The following is a 24,697-nucleotide window of genomic DNA, read 5'->3' as shown; positions in this document are numbered from 1 at the left end:
TCCAGAAAAAATGGCTTTCAATTTACTACTGTACCTTTCGCCATGGCCTCTTTAATTATTTTTGTGCTTGATGTCAAAGCATACAAAGTTTCAAGGACAAGTTGCCGACCTGTCAAGATAAGAAGCATTAAGAACTACCATATAGTTTAACTAATCAAAGATGAACTAATAAGGAACATCAATCATACATTCGTTCTATTACAGAAACTTATTAATTGAATGTTTATACTCAAATGCCTTAGAATAATTAGTTAATGAAATACTATGCAATTCAAATGCAATTTGAATACCTGCAATCTAAATGCTTCAGCTCAAACATTTAAGATAAACAGGTTACTTAGGATGGCTTTTGTAATCACCCCCATTGGAAAACTGTTTTAACACTACAGTTAATAGTAAGCTCAGTCAACTGCATTCTGACTAGTTTTTGAATTAGAACACTTTGCCTTGCAAGACTCCAAGAATTATACGGTACATACTTGAAGGTAAGGAATGCAGGAGTGCCAGTAAGTTTGCAAGAACCATTGCTTCAGCAATGTTGTTAACACATTCTTGGTTACTTGTCACTATGTTCACTACCTGTAAAAGGTCAGAAACATGACAATTACATTACAGATTTTCAGACATCACTAAGAAAACTCAGTGTATGATGAAGCAACTTACTAGCCAATATAACTGCATTTACAGTGCTAACTGCCATGAAATTGACTTACCTTGGGGAAGAAGGGGACAAGGACAAGTGAAAAGCTATCAGTTGCTCCTCAAACGAGCTGCCTGACACCTGGGATCCCAATCCTTGACACTTTTTAAGTACTATTCTAACAGTTAAACAATCTGGTTTATACATGCTGATTACATAGAGCATCCATAGTTTTGGTTGTTTGTTTTGGGTTTGATTGTTTTGTTTTACCTCCAGAGCCAACTGCTGCACCTGGCCAGCTCCATGAACACGCAGAAGGGAGAATATCAACTTAAAGTGACCTATGCATTCGCACTCAGAACCTGCAAGAGACCAAGCAAGTTATTCTCTTCACATTAACCAAAACATTCACTGAAGGCCATCCTAAGTCTACATTTGACTATACATAAAGATGGTAACCTATATAGTCTGGCACAGTAATTGCAACAGCTCCTACAGAACAGGATCTACAACAGAATTAAATTAAGCCTGGCATATTAATCTAGCTTCCACAAAGTCTTGGTCAACGGTATTTCTAAAGAAAAGGATACTTCCTCCCTCTAGGGCAAAAAACTGAGCTAGTTCTTGGATTACCAATTAATTAATGTAACTAACATGCATTCTTACAAGACAATTAAAGAAGTTCAGTTATTTTATATATCATTGGTCACCAGTACTTCTCATCTTCAACTACACACGATGTTTTGGATTCCTACAAGCTGGGAGGACAGATACAATCTGTGACAGTTGCCTTTAGGGTTATAGTTGCCAAATACACAGAACCCGAACTGGTATCACTAGAAGCCATGACTAATATGAGTTGCTGTTTCAACAAGAACATCTTAAATCATACCATCTCAGACTTCTCCTGTCCATACACTGGTATTTGCACTCATAGGTGTGTGCTGGTGTTAGCTGCCCACTCTCAAGAGCATCATCTCCTTCTACTTAGGAGGAGCAAAAGCACTGACATGTTTTTAGGTCTTTAGTGCTATGCAGTACTCAGGTCAAGGTTTTTCTGTTTGTTTGTTTGTTTTTGTTTTTTTTTTTTTGATTCAAGGAAGTTCAAAATCAGCTGAAGATTCTTCAAACAATTACAGAAAGTTATTTCAGAAAGTTAAATCTTTTAAATAAAAATACTTTAAGTCATCCCAGCAACTGCAGGCCTGAATTCAAGTTAGAGCCCAATGTTTCAGAGAAGACAGATAAAGCTTGGATTTTGCACAAAATGAATACATCTACTGATAATGTTCTCCAGCACAAAAACAAGCCTATATATAGTCCATCAACAACACTAAGGTCTGTTAGCTGGCAAAACTATCTTCCAGCTAGAAAGAAGCTCAAAAGACTATGGTTCTGTATTATTTTTGAAGTTGTCCTCAAGAAAGCCTATCAGTGAAGTGCCTTATTGAGCCTACCTGGGTTGTGTTTTATCACATTTCTCAGGGCCTCCAGAGCCATTTCAACTCTCCGTAACCGATCTCCATGTTGATTGGACTCTACTTTTCCAGTCTGTGTTATTGCCATTAACGTATGAAGGTACTGTGCTTGTGAGCCTATGTAATCCAAGAGGCTTGCAGCAAATGCTTTAGGAAGCTTTGAAGAGATGAGAGCATTTTAAGTTGTGATGCAATAGTATTCACACTAGAAGAAAGTGTAGCCACATCGCTTTTCCCACACTTAACAGTTCCTTCCAAACAGGAAGCATTTTTTCATTATTATCTTTACAGCATCTGCACCACATTAACCCCATTTATATGTTAATACACCCTTAAAAAGCTGCTTGAACAGCACTTTAAAGGTGCATAGATGTTCATAAGTATAGATGAACAGCAAAGCCACTAGGCAGAATCACTTCGTCCTGGAACTAATGGTTCAACCTGAGCATCTGCAGTGAAAGGTTGTAGAGAAAAGGCATTAAACCATCCAAAGCAGCATGTCTAATGAAAAAATTCATCATTCTTTTAAAGTTTATTCTGCTCCAATAGAGACATCCCATAACATGCTGATCGCGTTGGACGTAACTTCCATAAGATTTATTATTTTCTCCATTCTATTTGTGCTGACACACAAAGAATAACATTTCAGGTGGTAGTTTTTAAGTTCAACAGAAAGGTTTTAGCTAGATCTCTCACCTCTAGTTGGAAGGTAGGGACCTCATTGTAGACTCTAACAAAAATCTCTCCCACAATAAGTTCCTTTGCATGGTCACTAAAGACAAAGTCAGATCCATAACTCTTGTCACAATCACCCTTTAAACAAATAGACAAGCAGCACAAGCTCAGACAGCAAATAATCATGTAGAAAATATAAAGTGATAACCTGGCTAATTAGACAATACTAATAGAAGACAGTTTTAGCACAAAAATCAGAAGCCCTAGACACACTGAAACATTAAAACTAGTAATGATCAAGCCCGGCTTTTTTGTTTAAGACTACTGAATGAAGAAAGTCATTTAGGAGTAGACAACAGATATCTGTATTAACTGTATGACTGCATTACAAGAGGATGCACCAAAACATGAAACAGTTTTAAATCCCACTACTGTTTTTTGTTTAAATTGTTAATTTTTGAAGTAATCTTACTCTCTTAATCATGCTTTCTTGTTGAGATTCCAAGAATTCAAGTAATTCAGCTCTTGTCCCATTGTTCCAGATCAAGTAGGGGTTCTCTGTGTTACTGTTAAGCATCTTCAGAGTCTAGAAAAAAAATGAATTTACATGATCTAAGCTTACTCTGCATAATAATCCAAAATTAAGTTTTAATTAGTGTTTCATGATATAAATTAATCCTATCTCAATAATAGCCAGATCAATTTCATAAGCAGGTATCAAGTGTCAAGCTTTCCACATACCAGAAAAGCAGTACGTTTAAGTTATTTGGTACATTAAAGTCTATATTTTAATTTTTCGTTATTCTGCTTCAAGCTGCAGTTCAGATTCTCCTATTTTTGGCAGCAAGCAGCAACAATCTGCAGCATCCCTTTTTGTAGATGACTTCCTCAGCACTTCTACAAAGTTTAGACTTCACTCTCCATCATCATTATAATCCTTAAGCCATCAACATCTAGCTCAGCTCCTTCGCTCCCTTATTTGTTTGGGGAATCTTGTTCTATAGGCTGCTGGTTCTGTCCATTGAGTTTGAAAGTAAAGCAGTTTTGTTGCCATTACTTCAACTGCAAAGAAAAATTGTGCTGTTGTTCTCTGCACCAGGCTGGTGTAAGAGAGCTCTGTGCTTTAAGAAAGTTAGAAGTGACTGGTTATTCCTTCCAGAACTCAGTAGACAAAGTTTTGATGCTTACCTCAGTAGCACTGACCACAGCAAGTTTCCTTGCAATATAGGGTGTTAACATTCCAGCTAAGCTTTTTCTGATCGCTGGGTTTTCAGGTGTAGCTTGTTCTTCAGAAAGGTACCCTCCAAGACGACTCAAGGCTAACAGACTGAGTTTAGCAAGGCTATTTGCTACCTCCTAAAAAAACAGAAGAACAGTTAAAAGAGAACTAAAACTAGCTGGAGAATTATCAATAGCTACAGAGATTTGTCCAACACTTCCACACCAAAATGAAAAGAACTGGTATTGTCTATTTGCCTGCATTGCTAATTATGCACTGATGTCTAATAAAGCACTAGAAGCTACTAGGTGAACAGCAAGACATGATCACTGTTGCAGGCTTAATAAATATAGACAGACATAACGCAGGGTAGGAAAAATTTGGTCACTAGGATAAGCTGAAAGCTATGGAAGCCATTTAGGGTAATAGTTTCTGATCAGAAAATGGTTCCTACCAGAAGCCAAATACCAGTATAAGCCTTTCCTAACAGCGGTACAAGATTTAGTAACTAAAATACTGTTCAAAGGTCATCTCATGCAGTAACTGAGAAAGAAGCATCCTACTTAGAGGATCACTTCTTAAGGAAAATAGAGTGTGAAGCCACTTACATATCTATAGGCCAAAGTGATAATGCAGTGCTAAAGGAGGTATTTTAAGTAAGTTCATGGTATCACTAGACAACCCTTTCAGTTGAGCCTCCAGAGGAATTCTCATAGCACAAGTTTACCCTTTCTCTGTTGACTGGTCTATTAGAAACCATTTTTTTTTTTGCTTTAATGTTTGTTCATTTAACTCTATGATGATAGAAAATATTTGAGTATGCCTAGTTTTTGTTAGTACGAGATGGCAAGCAACAGCCTGTGTATGAAAGCCTGCGCCTTGTTAACATTACCTGGTGATTAGAATCTTCACTTTTCTGAATACCACTCTCTTCCAGTGTATAGTCATAGTTGAAGAGGTAACCCAGCAAGTACCAGAGAACTCCAGCTTGGAACAGATGTGTTTGTAGCCAATAATCTAAGGCAAAGGAGCTAACACACTCTACTCCCAAAGAAGCTACTCGTGGTATGTTCTGAAGGGGGAAAAAAAGTTTACTTCAGTACTCATAACAAACAAAAGCCAACTGGCTGCCTTACCAAACAAAGATTTAAAGACAAAATTTTTTAAATTCTGCAGTATTGTCTAAGCAGCATGGAAAAAAGTGGACAAAACAACATCTGCATTTGAAGTCAGATATCTGGTAGCCAAGAAACATGTCTAGTTAGTCAGTCCTTCAGTAGAAGAGTCTTTGAATAGTTATTTCTTAAGACTAGAAAGGATTGTTGATGGAATGGTGGATAAACAATTTAAGAAGGTGGCAGAGATTCCAAGATGAGTGTTTTATGGTGACGTATTCTGCAGGGACTACAGAATAGGCATGCACCTGGAGTCAAGTATTACAGTCTGGTTTAAGTTCTTATTTTCACTTACCCAACAAGAAAAGTTGGAGATGAGCTTGCTGTTATTAATTCATACAAAATTAAGTATTCATATAACATGACTTAAGTTTAAAGAGCTAAACAGCTCAAAAACTTCTTGAAGGCTGTTCTCAGAGATTTTGTTGATTTAGGAATCTACATGTAAAACTAGTATCTTTACCCTCTATTTTAATGAATTAAACAATTCAGCTAGGCATAATTCAATTATGAGTCAAAAATATGTGAACCTTAATAGCAACCGCGTTTTAAGTCCACTAAATGGATTCAAATACAAGCATTAAGAACAGGAATTCTATATCCCACAATGATTAACTGGGATCTTACAGAAGCGATTGATCATTTTTCTGCAACTGTCTTATTTCCCCTAAAACCAGGGCATTGCCCTAAATATTTAATAGTTAAATATTCATTTAGGAAAAGGAAGAGAGCTCTTACCTTGCCATAATACAGTAACCTACAGAGGTCCTTAATGATGTTAGGCATTTCTGTAATCTTCTCTCTGCACTCCTCAAACTGAGCTGCCACACTGTAACATTTACTAACATGCCCACACACCTATAAAAAACAGTATTTTATTGGTACCAAGTGAAAGCAAAATGTATGTTAACAAGCTTTTTTACTTTATATACACACAATTTCTCAGAAGGTTGATATAAATCAGAGTTGCCACAACTTACCTGTACAGACATATCATCTGGTTTACTAGAACGAGTCAAGACTGCCACACAACGATTAAATGCTTCTTGCAATACCTGTGAGGATTGGATGATGTGCATGTTCAGTCACAACAAAAACTGATAAAGTATGTCAGAAATAAAACATTAGCTGGTAAACCCGTTTATAATGGCTGAAGAGAAGCCCTGTTTGACAAAACAACCTGTTGCTTGCTCAAACACTTTGCAGGGCAAAATTCCTTGTGAGTGCTGGTGCTAGTATTTAGTGCTTCATTAGAGTCAATAGCATTCACATGTGTGAACTAATATGGACAGTGAAAAACCCTTCTGCTGAGTGACTTGTTCATGTTTATTCTTTCACATACAGAACAGAGATGCTTTCAACAGAACTTCGTAGAGAAGTAGATTAATATATTTCTGTTGAATTGTAGATAAGCCAACTACAAGCCTAGATCTGGAAAGGAATATACTCTGCAGGAAACTTCTCTAACTGCATGCAGGAAAGAGAAAGTAGAAATGGACTAACGCTTCAAGATAAGAGTGATTCCTAAATGCATCTGATGTCCTATGCATTAGGGGATCTAGAATTTTCATCTGTGCAAGAGTTAAGACTTAAAAAATCCCCTTCAGTAAGTTTCTTTTAATCTACCTCAATTCCATTTTCTCTTCTCAGTTCTTCTGCATTTAATGCTGAACAATTGACAGTATGGAAAGCGAGTTCTGTGGCAGCAGGCAACAGGGGAGATTCTTTGGAAAACAAGAGGTCATCTGATGTTTCAATGGTGATAGTCTTAATCAGCATAGGATAGCCTGCATACTTGTAAGGTTTCAACTCTGAAAAAGAAAAAGTCTGAGTTTGCATCTATGCAAAGTCTACACAATTTAAAACACTATATAATTATCAGTGGAACATATATCAGCATGTAAAATAGAGTAGGAATCAAAGACAGCCAACACCTAGGATAACTAGAGCAATATGGCGCAGTCCACACAATTTGACTCCTTGTCACATCAGACTGTTCATACTAGAAGCTGACAAAAGATCAGCGGCAGATTCACAAAAAAGCTTTTTCAAGATTAAAACAACTTATCTACAGCTCACAAAGCCCCCAAGCTAATAGCCTTCCAAATAGTGTCTCTCCCTGGAGAAAAATCTGTATAGCTTTGTCAGCTACAGTTTTAGGCCAGCGTTTAACAGTGAACCTGTAAGGACCTATTAGTATAACACAGCAATTGTGTTTTCAATTATAATTTTCATTCCTGGAGTGTTCAGCAGGGATAAAGAACAATCTTACAGCTAAGGAGCTGACTGTGAGCAAACCCAATTAAGTCTACACTAACAGCAGTGTCTCCACACAACTGACAAAGCTATGATTGCATATGAGGTTTTTATTTTAACATACTGGAACACACACAGCAGAACACTTCTGGCTTTGCATCACTTGGACATGCCAGCTGCCAGTGAGGGTCTGCAGCTAGAACATCGGATTAGGGTACTTTACCCCTCTTTCTCACTTGGGCTGTGGAAGTAGTGTTACAGCACACCCACCAGGGGTTTAACACTAGTCAGAATTTCTGCAAGATTATACTTTTGTGTAGTTAATCAAGTGAGACAAGTCTCAGATATACCCAGAATCTCTCATCTAGGTGAACAAATACTAGTGAGGACTGTTCTGAAGACACAAAGAAGTCAGTCTCAGTCATGTATGCAGGAACATTCAAACTTATACTAGTATAGGAGCAGAAAATTTCAAAAAAGCTATTTAAGCTTTTTGAATTAAGCTCTATTACAGATCTTATTTCATGGAAAATTCATGGAAAAAGCCCCCTACCATAGTTTCATAATGCCGTGGCAAGCCAGAAGCCAGATCAACAGAACACAGACTAAACAAAATATGAGATTAAAGTTGACAGCAATGGCCACTAAAGAAATGAATTTAAAACATTCTTCTGAGATAACATGCGTACCTTCCTTATGCCTGTTGAAGAGGATGCTTTGAGTTTTCAAGATCAAAATGATGTTTTCAGGATCTGGCCCATCCACCACTTTGGCAGACTTCGTGCATAGAAACTCATATGCTTTATTAACTTTTTCAAACATATCCTGCAAATAAAGATAACAACCCCCAAATTACTACAAGTCTGCAGCATTTGTTTATATGCAGGTAAAATAAAGTATTAACTATAATGCTAGGTTTGTTGCCTTACTACACTTCAGAAAATACTCTGAATAACCTCAAAATAAGAATACTGGTTTACAGATCGGTGTATTTTCTGAACTCCACCACAGGAAAGAGACTAAAACTAAGTTAATTCTTCTACGACGAGAAAATAAAATTTGATTGTAAGAACAGGCAGAGGATTCAGTCCATCTTTGAAAGGGAACAACTAGCTTATTTACATCCTGAGTAACTGTTTAAACTAGATGCTTTCTGATATGTGGCCTGATCTGATTACATTAGTTTACTGTGGAAATCCTAACATTCTTTAAGCGACATCAGTTAAATTACTTATCTGTAGTAGTATTCTGTATTCCAGGATTCACCTAGAACATAAGTTTTCACACTCACTTAACTCCTAAGTGGGAGAAAACCTAAGAACTCTTAACATAAGCAACAGCTGAATTTGTCCCCATCTTATTAACACCACATATTTTGTACATACCCTGCCTTCTGGATTCTTGTCTGGGTGGTATTTTTGGGCGAGCCTAAAATAGGCTTTCCTGATCTTGCTTTCATCATGCCTATGAGAGAACAAGTCCCATTACAATGAATAACATCAAGAAAACAAACAAAAGGCTTGAATTCTGACAACATTGAACAGTACTAATTGTAATTAAGTGAAAACTAAGGAGCTCTTGCATTTTAATTTGAGAGTCCTGCTCCATTAACTGACTGGAGGTACTCACACAGCCACAAAACAGAAACTAATATTAGTATCTCTTGCTCAGATATACTAACCAAAAGGAACTCAGAGTCACCCTCGAATGAAGAGTCTAAATGAGCTAATAAAAATAAATAGTAAGAATTAGTAGTCCACACATATGAGTTCACAATTTGTAGTAAGTGCACTGCTCTTGAAGCGTAACTACAAAGTGGTGTCAGTTCTCTTCTAGAGGCCTAACGTCAGAAACAAGTGGCAAGATAGGAAGGGAAAAATCCTACTGCTACCATCAGAAAAAAAAACAAGACAAGGTCTGGCAGGTGGAAGGAAGGAAGATTAGAGAAACTGAGTTCTACTTTGAACACATTCAAGTGCTGCCTTATTCTTTGCTCATTATGAGGTAGTCTAATGTTCATCCTGTAGAGCAGCCTAGTGAATGCTGAGAGCTCAAAGCATTTTTCCAGTTTCAGTTCATCTTAACACTTCACAATTATCCTCTCAAAGCAACACCAGAGCTGAATTTTCAAGTTTTGTTTCTTCTTAGAAGAAAGCACTCTTCCACCATGAAAGTAGGTACTAGACGTAACTGGTACCACTAACTGGTTGCGAGTACAAGAAAATTCATTTTCAGTGTACAGACATCATGTAACTGTAGCTATACACCACTTGATATACTGAAAGCAACTTACTGTCCTTGTCCTTTGGGAAGGTTAAGAACCTCATAAGCATCATCTATTGACATTGTAGGTGGCTTCTTTTCTACCTCCTTCTTCCAAGCTTCTAGGGTATCTTTCAACAGTTTGACCTAAATAATTACAGTTTATTAGTGTTTCATTTATACTGGCTGTAGTACACATCATCTTTTACAATGAAGTGCTGCTTTATTAAGGTATCCTTATCACCCATCACCTTAAATTCAAAGACGTTTTAACTAATCCTCTTACTGTTAGCAATTATTGTTCCCGCTTCAGTCAGGTAAGAATCAAGACTTGGCTTCACTGCAGTGCTACGTTTTATTCAAGATTAAGACTGCCTCAAATTTAAAATATTTTTGTAAGTCACATTAGAAAAGGTAAAAACGCTTGAGTGTTGGGCAATTTACACCCCCATATTACAAAAAATGCAAAGCTACATGAATAAATAAAGTTGATTAGACAATCAGACAGATCTAGACCACTGATTTGTACCAAGATCTTACCAATTCAGTTAACGTATTGATATCAAGTTGCCCAGTTTCCTGTCCAGCACAGAAATAAGAACTAAAAAATGTTTAAGACTCATTGAAACACTACCTGAAGTTGTTCGTGTACTTTAAGTCAGTACATGAAGAACTACTTAACCAGTGGCTGCTACATGGCATGAAGACTATTCTGCTTCAACATAAAAAAACGTTAAACATATTTGCTTATGAACTGAAAGACAGAATTAGTTATTTGTAACAAACCTAGCATTTGATTTCATTAAGTTTTGTTAGAAGTTAGGACTTTGAAAGAACAACAACTGAGCAAATTCTAAAATTCTTCTTACTTACTGGATCTTTAATTGGCCAGTCTGGAAATCTGAGTGTATCACAAAGATGTTTCAGGTAATAAATATTACAGAACAGCTCATTTTCCAGTTGTGGATAGTTGATAACTGGGATAGGACAGTATTGGTAGAGGGCCCTTGTATTGCTTTGAAGACGAGGGGTGAAGTCAGCGAGATGAGCAGCAATCTTTTCTATCATAAGACGCCTGAAAGTTACAAAGTCCGGTTTGACACTTGCCAAGCAGAGTCCTCAAAAAAGTGTATGAGTGTGTACACTGATACCTGCCACAAACATTTTCCCCAAATATCCCGCCAATTTACAGAAGAGATAAAGGCCCTATTCTGTCATGAAAACATGCCTAGAAAGTTCCGTTTATTTTAAAATAACCTCAAGTGACATTCTGCCCTCCCTCAATACTTCTTTACTTTTTGGAAGACCCTAAAAACATATTGTAATATTAGAGGTACATCTCCTAGACTGGTGATAGTACTAAACAAGTGCAGTAAGTATAAAACACTCTACATAAGTAGGGAATTCTCCATTCATGAAAGGAACTTGGTCAAGTATGACACAGGCATATGTAAAAGGCTTTCAGGTATTCAGTGAAATAATCCCCTTCTCTCTGCCAGTTTCCACACCTGTAATTTTTGATAGAAGCAGAAGGCACTGCAGGATGTTGCCCTTGCATAGAGCAAATAGAGGGAAGCAGTGGAAACATGGAAAACACGTATTTTAGACCTTTTGTAAAAATGCTAAAGACAAGACCTCTTCAGCAGATGTACTTGTTCAGATTTGTCTTTGACAGAAAAAAACATTACCTCATTTCATTGCTCCAAATTGCTTCTGGAGTGTCAAATTCCCCAAGGAATATCTCTGAAAATTTTTCTGGCTCATAATTTTCTAAGTAACACACCATTGCTTCAGGAAGAATATGTCCAAGTATACTTCTTTGAACTATATCTTGACTTTTTGTCTATGGAAAAAGATGACATTGCCATCTAAAAGTTAATCTGATTCCGCCTTCCTAACCAACTTAAGATCTAAAAGACCCTCCTCCCCCTTTTCCCTTACAGTTCTTAAATTCTAATTCTTAAGAATTAAGAATAAGCATGAAGTACCGTTAAAGCAAACAGGTAAGTTACAAAGCTATTTGGAAACAGAGGCAGTTATTTTCATAATCTACTCACTTCTTCAGACTTGAAACCTTGTTTTGTATGTGTGTATTTCAAAAACCTAGAAGAGAAACGGTAGTTATTCAAGTATACGAAGTTAAAAAAGTATCAGTTAAAACAGATCTGAAACCTTTGAAAGATAAACAGACCAACATACTCCAGCTGGCAACTCTCACGCATTTACTTTGAGATGAAAGGAGTAACAGCAACCACTGACTGAATCTCTGAACAAAGTCCACGAATTCCTTGGGAACCCCACCAAATTAAGTTCTTCCATGTTTAGGTACTGCTTTATGTTCACCATTTCAGTTTGTGAGTCTTGTTCCTGAAAGTTTGTTTCCTCTACATCAAAAAACTAAGCTGATAAGACAGCCTTTCCCTACAAATCCTGCCCTACATCATTACATCATCATTTCATGGATGAAACAAGATGACCCTTCCCTCCTTGTCAGGGTCATAAGCAATTCATTTCATTAGCTGCTGACTTGACAACGTTGAGGTAACTCTTTTAGAGGGTGTTTGCCTGCAGTCTCATGGAGATTCTAACAAAACACACTTCCAGGAGCATTTAGAGCAGCACTCCCTCTGAGCGCAAGAGGTCAAGAACCATTTTCATCCTTTTTCCTCACCTTGCAATAGGAAGTACATTGGAACCCGTGTACATCATGATAAAGAAGAATACTCCACTCAAATAGAAACGAGGTAACTGAGGGTTATCTTGCATGATGTGAAACAACAATATAGCAACTTTTTCCACAAGGATAGGATCAAAAGTCAGTAGCAGCTGAAATAAAACACAAGCATTTACATTAGCTGCTCTAATAGCACAAGTTACCTACCAAAATTCCAGTTTTAATGAATTCAGTAGTGGGACAAGGAAGTCAACTTAATTTCATTTAAAGAATACTTCATGCAGAAACTAACAAGTTCAAATTCAGAACTCATTTCAATGTGTTTTACTCATTTCAATGTGTTTTTTTTTTTAAAGCTGCTTACCTGAGTGATATGAGGAAGGCAAGTACTATCTGACAGCAGCCTTTTCACTCTAGGCAAAGGTCTTATAATAGCGTTGTCTTGATCCCTAAAAAAATAAATCGGTACAGCAGCAAGCAGAAACACGCCTTCTCTCTTTCAAGAGCAAGCAACTTAAGCAATCTACTAAGATCAGATTCAGTGCTTTTTAAAAATCAGACTAAGTGGGGTTTAATACCATGCATTAACTAGGAAATAAAGCTTCCTTAAACAAGAACCTGTCTGTAAGAATAAGACTGTGCTGCTGTGCATTAGGAACGCACCGAGCTTGTGCATGTGTCCTTGCAGTTCCTATCACAATGTTAGTATTGTCTCATTTACAAACTATTAACCCACAGGATTAATTAATACTGCAAAAGTGATCTTTAATACAGTGTACTACTCGGGTTCTAAGAAAAGCTTCAAGATAGAAATTGCATTTATACATCTGCAAGAGAAAGTTAGCCACCTCTGCTGAAAATTAGTGTTTACCTGCTGGGAAAATATCCACACATTGTGATGAGCATGTTGAGTATAAGCGTAGCAAGGTCAGTCTCATTCAACACAGCCTGGCCACTGGCAAGCAAGCACCACTTCAGCTGAGGGATGACTTGTAACGGTCGCCAGCCGTCCATACCTTGAGCCCAGCAACGTGTTTTTGAAGTCAGTTTTCCACTGTCCCATAGCTCCTGCATCTATTGCAAAATTAGATATTCGTTGATTCAAGCATTCAGAATCAAGTTTGCTCCTAAACATTCACAATCAACACAAGCTTCTAACTGCTATATGGCAGACTTTATCATAGTTCCACACGATTCTAACAGAACCAGTTCGTAAACTGGAAGTAAATGTTGACAGATTAAGCATGGCAAAACTGGGCCACAAGGGGGTGGACAGCATTACCAAAGGCATTTAACCTTTCACATGCTGTTGGCAAGAGTTACTGAGGTATCAGAGTGACTGCTAGTTTAATGGCACTGGTCAAGGCTTTTCTGGAGCATTTAAACAGACAGGAAAAACGTTTCATTGATTTTTTGAACTTCTGTCCCAGTTTTCTCTCTCCACTCACCCAAAAAGGCTGTGTATACAACAGAAGAATGAGCTATAACATCTACATTAGAAAAGCCAAATCATTTGACATGTACAGCAACTGTAGTATTGTGAAGAGTTTAGACCACAGAAAACAGATCTGTGCTCAAAGAGGAATTAAGAATTTAAGCATCAGAAGCTCCATGCTACAACAGGCAATAGTTGTAATAACTGTTACAACAGTATTTGCTTCAAGATCAGATCTTTGCTCCCATCTTCTCTATACCTGTAGCAGACCTGGTTCTTGGCCCAACACCAAATAAACATCAAAATGGAAGTATCTTCCATCAAGTTCAAGCTAGAAGCAGACAGATACCTCTTGAAAGCTGTAAGGACCACTCCTTTCTTTGTCAGCATTGCCGAAGTACCATTCTTTCTCACTCTCCCTCTTCATATCAGGCGCTGCCTCAATCACATTGCTCTAGAAGTTGATATTTATAAGATTAACTTCAGCGCAGCTATCACATTTCTACAGGAAGTTTGAGGAAATTGCTTTGCTAAGAGGACAATGCTTGAAAATCAACATATGAATAGTAAGAAACAAAGGCCACATATACCTGCAGAGGGACTGTAGCTCTGCTTGTGTGAAGGTGTGCCAGAGTGAGCAGATCCACAAGGATTCGAATTCCATTTGAATCCATAAGGTCCTTCACATTTTTCTGTTAATGTATGAACCAAGTTAATAAAGCTATTTTCTAGGTAAGAGTTGTTACAAGTATTGAACAATTTTATCCTAGTAAAATTGACTCTGGGAAGTCAAAGCATTAGCTAAAGAGCCTAGGATGGTGCAACCACCAGAATATTTATCTACACGTTTTCTTCAGCTTTCTTGCCAATAACAGCTACAATACCCCTGAGAGCTGTATCACACATTGCTTTAAAGCCTGCATCAAGGCTTGAATTTTTGCTTCAGTTAACCCCGAAAGACTAGTTCAGAACATTTTATACATTTAAAAGACCCATAAACTACTGCCAAGTGTATGTGTGCACCTTACCTTATTAAGGATCAGCTTGTTGAGAAACAGTATCAGTCTGTCCCGCTCAAGCCTATCAGTGCACTATTGCAGCATAAGAGAACAAATTAGTATTTGATAGCATGTATCATAAGTTACATTCAAGAATCAATACAGTTGTGCCACAAAGACCCCTTTACTTTTCTTCATGCCGAGAATACAACAGCTGACTATGAAGTGTCCAGTTTCACACAGCTTTCTGAGACTTAAGTAGAAAGATCTTGTTCCCCTCTACCATCCCCTTTGTTGCTCTGGGTCCAACACTCAGACCCGCAGTTTGCTAAGATAGTCTATTCTAACAGAATAGTGTTAGGATTCCCCAGTGAGCCTGTTAACACAAACACAAGGAAAAAGGGACTGCTTTCAGCCTGCAGAGAGAACAGGTCTTTGATGTTACATCTGCGGTGGGAATATCAAGACTCAAGGCAAAATAACAGACTGTATTGGCTCAGTTCCACTTAAAACAGCCACATCTAAAACCCACACTCATGTAAGCAAAGAACTCCCTTCTTCAGATGGCACGGAAATGCATTTTTATAATCTGTACGAGTTGTGAAGCATGATTCAGACATACTGAATGGCCAGAGTAGTTGCCACTAAGATACAATCCACAGTGTGTGTCCATCTAAGGCTACCGCTTAAGTCTGGGACTGTTTCTACAGCTCTTGAATAGATTCTCCCCAAATATGACCTGGAACAAGATCATCCTCTTAAATAGCTTAATGTTTCTGCATTTTTCAAAAGCAAGAACAAGATTAATATCACACCAAGATCCTATACACTTTATTCTTGCTCAGCCTAAGAAAACTGTTTAGACTAACAAAACACACATTAAGAATCTACTTTGAAATACCTTTAAGATCAACGGTTTGTTACTGATACTTCAAGTGAGTCAAGGGGAGATACCAGGAACACTTCATGACAGCATGAAAAAAGTATTCATGCTGCAATTTCATATTCTGTAAAACTGAAACTTGAGTTTCACAGCAACTTGAAGGATCTGAACATATGTTGGACTAGCCATACATTAACTACTGTATCAAGTTACTTTAAATAACTCTTACCCGTTCTAACATCCCAACAATATACTTGGTATCAGAAAATGGTCCTATTTCTTCATGACATCTTCCATAAACAATAGCCAATGCTTGCAGACATAAGCATTTCATATTCACTTTTGGGGTAAGTAAGAAGCGATGGTAGAGCTCATTGAAGAATTCATATCTAAGGAAGAGATGAGATTTTAGCAAAGACAACAGAGACCTTGGGAGCGAGATAAGACTTCAGTAATGGCTCACGATTTTTTGATTGCTCCGCTCTCTTCAGTTTCATCTTCTTCCAGTAGCAACCTTAGGTAATAATCCCCTATTTTTATTTCCTCAGAAAGGCACTCATATTTTACCTATAAAACAGGTTACATAAGGAAAAACAATGTTTACTGTTAAGTTTTTGCTTGCATAAACATTACTGCACTTGCTTGCATCAATATCCTCATCAAGGTTAGCAATCCTTTCAATAGTCTGAGGAAGACGGAAATACTTCACAAATCTGCAGTTAAGGTACACATCTGAGAAAAATACTGCTGTAAGCTACCATTGCTTCCCAGAACAGAAATATCTGACATTACTCAAGTTCCATCTTCCAGCCTCTAAGTAACTTGTATCTATTTTTAGTAACTAAGCTTGGATAATACACGATGCATTCAATGACTCAAGCTTTAATGAGTAGTTATTCCACTGTAAGATATTTCACTCAGTGTTACTACAATACGAAACACCAGCATGACTTAATTACTAGCAGTACTTGATATAGTGCTAGGTAATTAAAATCTAGATGCATCAGTATGCACAGCAAGAGGCTGAAGTGAAATTGCATAATGAGAACCATCATTAGCTTTGTAACAACTACATTAAATCTAGCCACATGCCTCAATGTTTAATGGTTTTAAACATTTGGCAAGCACCTCATTCAGAGGTACCTCTAACATACCACAAAAGCCACCTCTCTACAGTAGTTGTTCCTATCTATAGTTTGCAGACAACTTCATGTGGCCTTATGATAGTGATCTACAGATCTGACCATAGTACCCAATATAAAGAGGTCCTCTAAACTAGTAACCTTCCAGAGCAACCTCAAGCCACCACCCCCCTTGGCAAAGTGACATGTTTCACAGCTGGTGGAGAAGCCCTTGTCAACAATATAGTTAGCAGAAGTACTTATAGCATAGCCTGACAGCAGTTTTCGCTTAAAAGCAAGCCTCAGAGAGCAGCTGTTCAAAGACCATTTCACAGAAGCCCCCTTCAAGCCAGTCCCAAAGCATTCTGGGTTGTAACTACAGGAACGCTAAGTGATACATTCCAGTAGCACAAGCCACAGGGGAGCACGAAGTGCAGATGGGAAGCCTGCTTTAGAGTAAGTTTCAAATCTGCACTTTTGATTCTGCCCCAGGTAGCACCTCTGAAGTACAGAGATAAAATTGAGACAGCAGACACCGAGCCTGGAAGTCCTGTATCTGACCCATAACTGAAGGAAGCTTTGAAGACTGAATCATCAGTTCCAAAATCACCAGTCCAAACCCAGACTTAGCTGTTCACTTCATCAAGTCTGCAGTTGTGTGATAGGGATAAAAGGAATAGGTAAAGTAGTTCTTCCTCCAATTACAGTGGCTACTCTAGCAAATCTAAAAGAATCACCTATATGAGAATTGCTCAAAAGCAGCAGTTTACTCATTTCACTAGTATTCCTCTGCTTTAACAATAAAATTGTACTGTGACAAGGTTGGCATTGACAGTATCTAAGAATATCTTACAGTTTGAATTCAAGTACAGTCTTGTTTTGCTCTAGCATTACACGTTAAATGCTCAAATCCGTGTGGAACCATAACAGTACCGGAAACTAGAGTACAGGAATTTTTATTAGCATGCTGCTGGAAAATTTCTTTCAATTTGTTTTGAGAAAGCCAATTAGGAATACATCAATTCCTTCAGCCTGCAATACCATTTTTGACTTTAAGTACTGCTGTTTCTAGAACATAAAAAATAGTAATCCTCAATCTATAAGCTACAGAGGAGCATAGTTTTAACCACATAACCACTTCATGGTTTGACAGGTCAGTATTTAATGTCCCTAGGATCACACAGACGTGGTGGAAATAAACACCAGAAACTTGCTATCAAGGAGTGAATTGTGAAGCTACCCAAAACAAGTCTCATGGAGCACACTCATGAACAAGTATGACTTGACAACAGCATAATACCAGCTTGTCTCTGTTCCTCTTATAGAAGTGTAAAGGTTTCTCTAAAGCATTATTTGTCAGGCTGAAGAGGTTTCAGTCTTGCTAAGTGACACTGGACAATAATACCTGTCCATAGCCCTAAGGCCTAGCAGTTTATTCCATAACCAGGAGAATTGTAGCCTGCAGTCAGAGACTGTCAACACAAGATTCACTCATGTAGCTAGAGGCGTAAAAGCGACATTTTAAGTAGCCAGATTTTCCATATGCAAGTTCTAATACAGAGCATTATTTACCTCAAACTCCTGATGGTTCCATGAGATAACACTAGCACTGCCAAGTTCTCTGTCAATATTGAATGCTCTCATCTCAGACTCAAGAGTATCCCTCAGTTCTTCCCGTGTTTTGAAGTTCCAAATTAAGTTTGATCTAGTATGGTCCTGAAGAAATCTAGAAAAAAAGTTACATAGTGTAACACCTTCAAACATCATCTGAAAGCCAGATAAGACTCAGCTAGCAAGCTAGAGAAGACTGGCATTATCGAGCTTTATTATTAGAATAATTAGAAAGCCCTGGGTAGTGGTCTCTAGTTAGTTAGAAGAACTACGGTTGTTTGCCTGTATAGTGTTTTCATTGCTATGGAGGTCGGCATAGAACAAAGCATGCCTGTTGTCATCTCTTTTGGCTCAATTATCTGCGTACTGCTGACAAACAAGAGACTTGCAAGCTATTCACTGTAAGGCAGTAAGGGCTAGACGTGAACAACCCAAGAGAGCAGACAGGCATGTACCCAGTGTATGTTTTGAACAAGAACAGTAGTTCATGCTGTAAAAAAGTTCTCAAACGTCACAAGACAGTCAGTGGACATTACTCAATGACAGTTATAAACCAGCATTTGGATCCAGACTAACTAAGAGCAGTACTTTAACATTCAAGGTTTAAGAGCATGCAAATCTTCCTTTTATGCAATATTTGTGTAGGGACAGACTACATAATTTGACTTTTAGAAACATTAAAAACCACTTAAGTCTGCTGAACAGTCAAGCGTTATTAAAATATTCCTCAAACACTCCTAGCCAAAGAGAAGTGATACTCCCTTTTTTCAGGTAGAAGCCCCTCCCTTTTCAACTTTGACAGCTGTGAGAACTCACATGTAAGCAAGCTGCATTTAGGATTTGGGGCACTACTTAAAATACAGTATAGACAAATGTTTTCTCTGTCAGCCTTTAGTTCATTTTTATTCCAATTCAAGTTAAAAGGTATCAAGTAGCTCACAGGTTGATGCACCAACACACTACAGTGATTTTCAGTGCTACTTTTCTTTACTCTTCAACATCACACGGATCTGCATTTGCAACTTGTTGCTCACTTTTTGACTCACAGAAAAAAAAGATATAGCTTGACAATGCTTGAGAAGCTTTCCAAAGTCCCCTCCCCTTTTCTAAGCAAAAAATCCTTACACAGCTTACAGTTTCATAAGTTTCTGTCATAAAGCACTTACACCATTTCAAAGCAGGCATCAACTGGAAACAATCCACAGGAATTCCGATATTAACAAAAACATCCAGCCAATAACATCTGACTCCACCATATTAGTCTTAGTATTTTACCTGTAATAGAAGAGATCCCAGTTTGCTTCTATTTTTATTCTTTGCCGTCGTTTCCTTAATATCACTGGCTTTTGAATAACGTTCTGCAAAAAAGACAAATGTAAGAAATTAATACTAAGAAAGAATCAAAGAATCCCCGTTTTCCCTTTAAAATAAAGGGCTTGGATTTCTTATTCCTTGAAAAGCTATACTTTAGGTTAAGCCTCATTAACAAGGTCTCTTTCTAGTAAGCAGTAGCAACAGACTTCCACTAGTGTTATTACAACAAGCTAAATCATGCCAGAGAAACTTTCAGCTGTTTAACAAGTCATTCCTTCAAAAGCAAGTTATCCCTCCCTGAGAAAAGCTTAGTTCCCATCACCACAAGCACTCTGCTAGCACGACTGCCAGGATAAGCCAATATTGAATATGCTTCAAGATACCGTATTTCACATAAACTGATCATGCAAGACAATAGTACTTTTAGCACTGAGCTAAACAAGCAAGCAGAGCTTTAGAAGACTGGCATCCACAATAAGACCAGCAGCTCCAAAGCCAACAGAGGGAAAAACCACACAGGACTGCTTGCTCTTGGAAAGGAAATAACTGAAGCAAGTCGCAGAAACATGTCACAAGCCTGACTTGGCCACTGAAAGGTTCCCTAGCTTGCTCAAGCATTAAAATCAGTGTTATACTCTACATGCAAGCAAGAGTGAGCAACATAATCCACACGCATGGCTGAAATATGCAAACTCACCATATTGTTTCTGTCCTGATTGTAAAAGCAAATTGGAAGAAAAGAGAAAAGGAACATTTAACAAGACACAGCCATTGAACTAATTCAAAGTGGTAATAACCTTGCCTACTAACCCTTTCCAAGCTACACTTGCATACATTTAGTGCAAAATTAAACAGCTCAGGACTCTGGACAGAAAAACAATCATTTAAAATCAGTATACAGATGAGATATTTAAAAAGATGCTGCAAACACTAATACTGCAAAACATCCTCAAGTGCAATTCATCCTTCCATCACCATTTTCCACATTTTCACATCAAAACTTCACGTTGAATCTAGTTCACCATTATTTCACAAAGAGTAACTGTCAATTCTGCACCACAGTGTGCAAGCTTGATCAATATTTTACAAAGTTAAGGTTTTCCCAAATTCAAGCTTATTGTTGCACCAGATGAGGTATAACGAGAGGTGTGATCAATACTTCACATTCTTTTTTCATCCTTCCTTACATATAAGGAAGAAAGGATTGCTTCCATTTCCCGAACATAAGAACAAGTATAGTCACGACACTAAAGAAAGTTAAGAAATGCATCTCACTATTCAACACTTGCCAGACAGAACGTGACAAAACGAAAAAAGGAGACCAGTGGTATCCCCTTATTTCATATCAAAACAGTCACTTATCACTTCCATCTCAACCTTGATTTTCTGCATCATCTTTTGTAATTTAAGCACTGAAATACTTGACTTGCTGTGCTGCTTTGCCAACCTTAAGGGGATTATGACTGACCAAGAATTTGTATTGCTGGAAAGCCCACTATTCAAGGTTATTCTGAGCTTTGGGTAGGTTCTAGAACTAAATACCACCACATACAACGTGCATCATTTCAGATGCAAAGAATATCTATAGTTTCTTCCAAATGTAGTCTAAAGGCTGTTTTTACCAGGTTTCCAGGAATTTCCTATTCTCCCATACAATCATCATGGAAGAGATGCACAAACCACACTCAAATTTGGCTAGGTTAGCTAGAACAAGTTAAAACTTAACACAAGCTCAATGTATTCTTTAACCTACTCTACATTCTCCCCAGAACCCACCTCTAATCAGATGAAGACAAGTAAGAGATAGAAAATCTAAACAGAAGAATGAAGTTTCTCACATCCCCACACTTCTATTACTGTGAACTTTATTCTGATTTCAGCGGAGTTGTCAGTATTCCTCTCTGTACTTAGTTAAGTTATTAACAGAGAGCTTAAAATACTTACCTCTTTTTGAGCTATGCCCATTCTATCTCTCCAGTGCATCAAGACTAGATCCACCTTCTCTTTGGCAAATTTTTCGACTTCCTTTGCAGCTTTTCCAGCTAGCCGCTGCCACTCCGGCACTTTATTAAACTTGCCATACTGATCCTGCAGAAGAAATCCCACTGGTTAGTTGCAGGTCTATCAACATGTTTGATACAGATCAGTGTAATACTCAAGCTTCTGTATCGAAAGAGTCTCCAAGACTGTATATGTAAAGAATGGAGGAGGTAAGAGAGCTATATTTACTTACAGTTGCAATTTTTAAGTTATCTCTCACATGCATCCTATCAGCATCTTTTTCAGGAACAGGATCAGTACTGTCAAGGTATGCCAGCAAACCTGGTGGCTAAAAACATTGAAAAGCAGTGTGAACACAGCTGTGACTAACAGAACAGAAACCACTACATTAGGCAAAAAGGTATTTTCTTTAAATTGGCCAATTTCAAAACGGAAAAAATATTCTACTCTCAAGGAAGTAAAGCTGCAGCAGCTTTTTGCTTGTATTAGTGAAATACCAACATCTTTAGCAGAACATTAAAAAGAGGCACATAATTAAGCTTTGGTACAGTGGAGCTCTTTTGTCTATATCCCATTTCTTAAAGGAGCACTTAATGAAACAAATGGCTGCAGGAAGAGAGGAGTTGACCCTACAGCAGTATAGAGGGGAATGAACACTGTAACACTAGAATCTATGCATATCCTCTGATAATGGGGCTGAGTGCTACACACGACATTAGAGAAGTCTCATTTGACTAAGCCTTCTAGAAATCAGTGGCCAAGATCAGGACAGTCTGCTCTGCCAACAATCAAAGAACTGCAATTTTGAATTTAAAGCGGCATTTTTCTATATTTAGTAATTCCTCACAACACTATTTGACAAATTATTTTCACTGAAGCAGCTTAAAAGAACTTTTCAGAAAAGCTGTATGACCGAAAGAACACAGGAAGCATCAACCAGTGTGTGAATTTAACAGCATTATAAGCAACCAAGCTGGACAGGCCTGCAAGCATAAAGAGAACTGTTGTCTTACCTCTTATAGGCACTAAGCATTAAACACTGTTTACCTTGTTTCCTGCATTTTTGTTCTTTCAATAAAGAAATATATGTTAAGTTCTGTGTTGAGCACTCTTTTTAAGAGTGACTGGAGAGTCATAGAACACTAAGAACCTGAGATATTTTGTACTAGCCTATCAATATCCTTCAAACAGCAGATGCCAGACTTCTGATCTTGCAGATTAGACATCCACACTTTGGAGGGGGAAGGGGATGTTTTCCACTATGTAGCCTATCCCAAGTTTTCTATTACTGCAGGCAGTCAGATTTCACTCTTTCCCCAGTTCACACCCCATTTTTACTCACCAAAATACGTTTCAACAAGTTCATTGCAGTTTTGTTCTCAGCTGTCCAGAGGCCAACCAAATGTCTACTTAACTGCCTGAAAAAGCCATTGAAATGAACAAACTGCAAGTCAGTATTATATACAGCTTTATAAACCACTGAGTTTATACCCTTACCATGCTGGTGAAATGAAGATGAGCAAGAGTTTTGTGGTCTTGAGTGTGTAAGAGCACAAAGCAATATATTGTTCCAGTTCAAGTATAAAGCATGCTGAGCATAAAGTGTTGCCTTTAAAATGTTCTTGTGAAGTTAGTGGAACAGTAGCAGCACATGCTTGTTGATCTAGACCTCAAAAGAACACTTGAGCAATAGAGCAGAAACTAAATATTTAATTTAGAAGTGTAAGTTTATCCAGTTAATCTTCAGTTACAGCTAGGGTTAAGAACTTGGTGGCTTTCTAGACTCTTAACTGCTCTACTTGAAGATCTTAATACCAGTTATTGGTTAGGAAAGCCTCTTTTGGAAGCCTGCCTTTATGCCAACTGACACTTTCTGCCAACAGTCATCGCTAGGGTTCTAATGTGTTGAACCAAAGCATCACTTAAAAGCAAGTAGTAAGTAGCTTCAAACAGAACTAGTATGCTGGAAGGTTTCATGCTGGCTCTCTCCTGAATGAGATAGTGTCAACAAGTTTCACTGGTTACTACATTGCTTTAGCAAATCCTTTAGCACTTCAGGAAGGTGTAGCTATAGCCTCGATAACCTTATACTGGTGGAATTAATTGAGTTATCACTCATATCCTCTTCAGCATGCCCTCAGGCCCAGTCTTAGCGCTCACAAGTTCTACTCACTGTTGAGTCCATAGAATGATTTCTGTACAATTAGACTTCTCTCAGATGAGATGGGTGACCCTAACTGCATGCAAGATGTCTGAGGTGTGCACACCAAGATTTATGCAGTTATATAATAAAGTTGAGCCTTTTTGCAAGTTCCAGACATTCTACTTGCTTTTTCTTTCTCTGAATATTTTCAGGGAAAAAAACAACAACTTGAGCCTTTTGTGAGCAAACTCCCATTTTGGCTGCAGTTTCAGATGAAGTTTTCTCCACTTAAATGTACCAGCTGCTGAAGAAGATATCCTCCTAAAGAACTGCAAGTTTTCTTCCCTGAGATCCCGGTGTTTCCAGTATTAACTAAGCCATTACTTAGACTTTTTAAACATAATATATCAAGCAAGACTGACATACCTATTTGTAAGCATCCTCTGATCTGTGCTTATTGTAAACATAGCAGTGTGCAAGTGACGAGGTAAGGCACCTTCACTGAGGGCAAGATCTTGCATTTTGGTAGCAATCTCTTTGTCTCCTTCCTTTGGAAACAGGGCAAGATGATTACTAGAGAAAGAATCTTAGTTAAGCTGCTTTTATCTTAGTCTACAGTTCCGAGACCTTCTTGACCATCAGCTATGTCAATTATTATCAAAAAGCCAGAAGCCACAATATAATGGGCTTTAAATGCAAGTTAACTGCAAGTTCTCAACAGCAAGTCAACAGAGTTGTAGTAAAGCCAAAGACCAGATAATTGATAGTCATATCTATGAGGACAGTAACTTGATAGGGTAAGATGCATTACA

At 37.9% G+C, this 24,697-nt stretch overlaps 1 protein-coding gene across 2 annotated transcripts in view; it reads right to left on the bottom strand.

The window, feature by feature from the left end:
* DNAJC13 (DnaJ heat shock protein family (Hsp40) member C13) overlaps positions 1–24,697 on the bottom strand; it is a 54,582-nt gene that overhangs the window by 8,829 nt on the left and 21,056 nt on the right. The window contains exons 17-48 of one of the 2 annotated variants that reach the window (XM_048054482.2): positions 24,312–24,433; positions 23,085–23,160; positions 21,975–22,070; positions 21,686–21,829; positions 20,439–20,453; positions 19,703–19,785; positions 18,389–18,542; positions 16,159–16,262; positions 15,925–16,084; positions 14,843–14,905; positions 14,405–14,506; positions 14,164–14,268; positions 13,251–13,453; positions 12,744–12,828; positions 12,377–12,531; positions 11,763–11,808; positions 11,394–11,548; positions 10,579–10,780; positions 9,737–9,852; positions 8,829–8,907; positions 8,133–8,268; positions 6,814–6,998; positions 6,168–6,242; positions 5,926–6,045; positions 4,905–5,084; positions 3,982–4,149; positions 3,266–3,379; positions 2,815–2,931; positions 2,098–2,275; positions 911–1,002; positions 480–579; positions 35–109 (exon numbers count right to left, since the gene is read on the bottom strand). In XM_048054482.2, the coding sequence (XP_047910439.2) occupies positions 35–109; positions 480–579; positions 911–1,002; positions 2,098–2,275; positions 2,815–2,931; positions 3,266–3,379; positions 3,982–4,149; positions 4,905–5,084; positions 5,926–6,045; positions 6,168–6,242; positions 6,814–6,998; positions 8,133–8,268; positions 8,829–8,907; positions 9,737–9,852; positions 10,579–10,780; positions 11,394–11,548; positions 11,763–11,808; positions 12,377–12,531; positions 12,744–12,828; positions 13,251–13,453; positions 14,164–14,268; positions 14,405–14,506; positions 14,843–14,905; positions 15,925–16,084; positions 16,159–16,262; positions 18,389–18,542; positions 19,703–19,785; positions 20,439–20,453; positions 21,686–21,829; positions 21,975–22,070; positions 23,085–23,160; positions 24,312–24,433 (3,805 nt within the window). The remainder of the gene's footprint in view (positions 1–34; positions 110–479; positions 580–910; positions 1,003–2,097; positions 2,276–2,814; positions 2,932–3,265; positions 3,380–3,981; positions 4,150–4,904; positions 5,085–5,925; positions 6,046–6,167; positions 6,243–6,813; positions 6,999–8,132; positions 8,269–8,828; positions 8,908–9,736; positions 9,853–10,578; positions 10,781–11,393; positions 11,549–11,762; positions 11,809–12,376; positions 12,532–12,743; positions 12,829–13,250; positions 13,454–14,163; positions 14,269–14,404; positions 14,507–14,842; positions 14,906–15,924; positions 16,085–16,158; positions 16,263–18,388; positions 18,543–19,702; positions 19,786–20,438; positions 20,454–21,685; positions 21,830–21,974; positions 22,071–23,084; positions 23,161–24,311; positions 24,434–24,697) is intronic. The other variant, XM_048054483.2, reaches the window with a different exon arrangement.

Source organism: Anser cygnoides, chromosome 2, assembly GCF_040182565.1.
Source record: "Anser cygnoides isolate HZ-2024a breed goose chromosome 2, Taihu_goose_T2T_genome, whole genome shotgun sequence".
Taxonomy (NCBI): Eukaryota; Metazoa; Chordata; class Aves; order Anseriformes; family Anatidae; genus Anser; species Anser cygnoides.
This window is presented reverse-complemented; position numbering and strand designations above follow the sequence as displayed.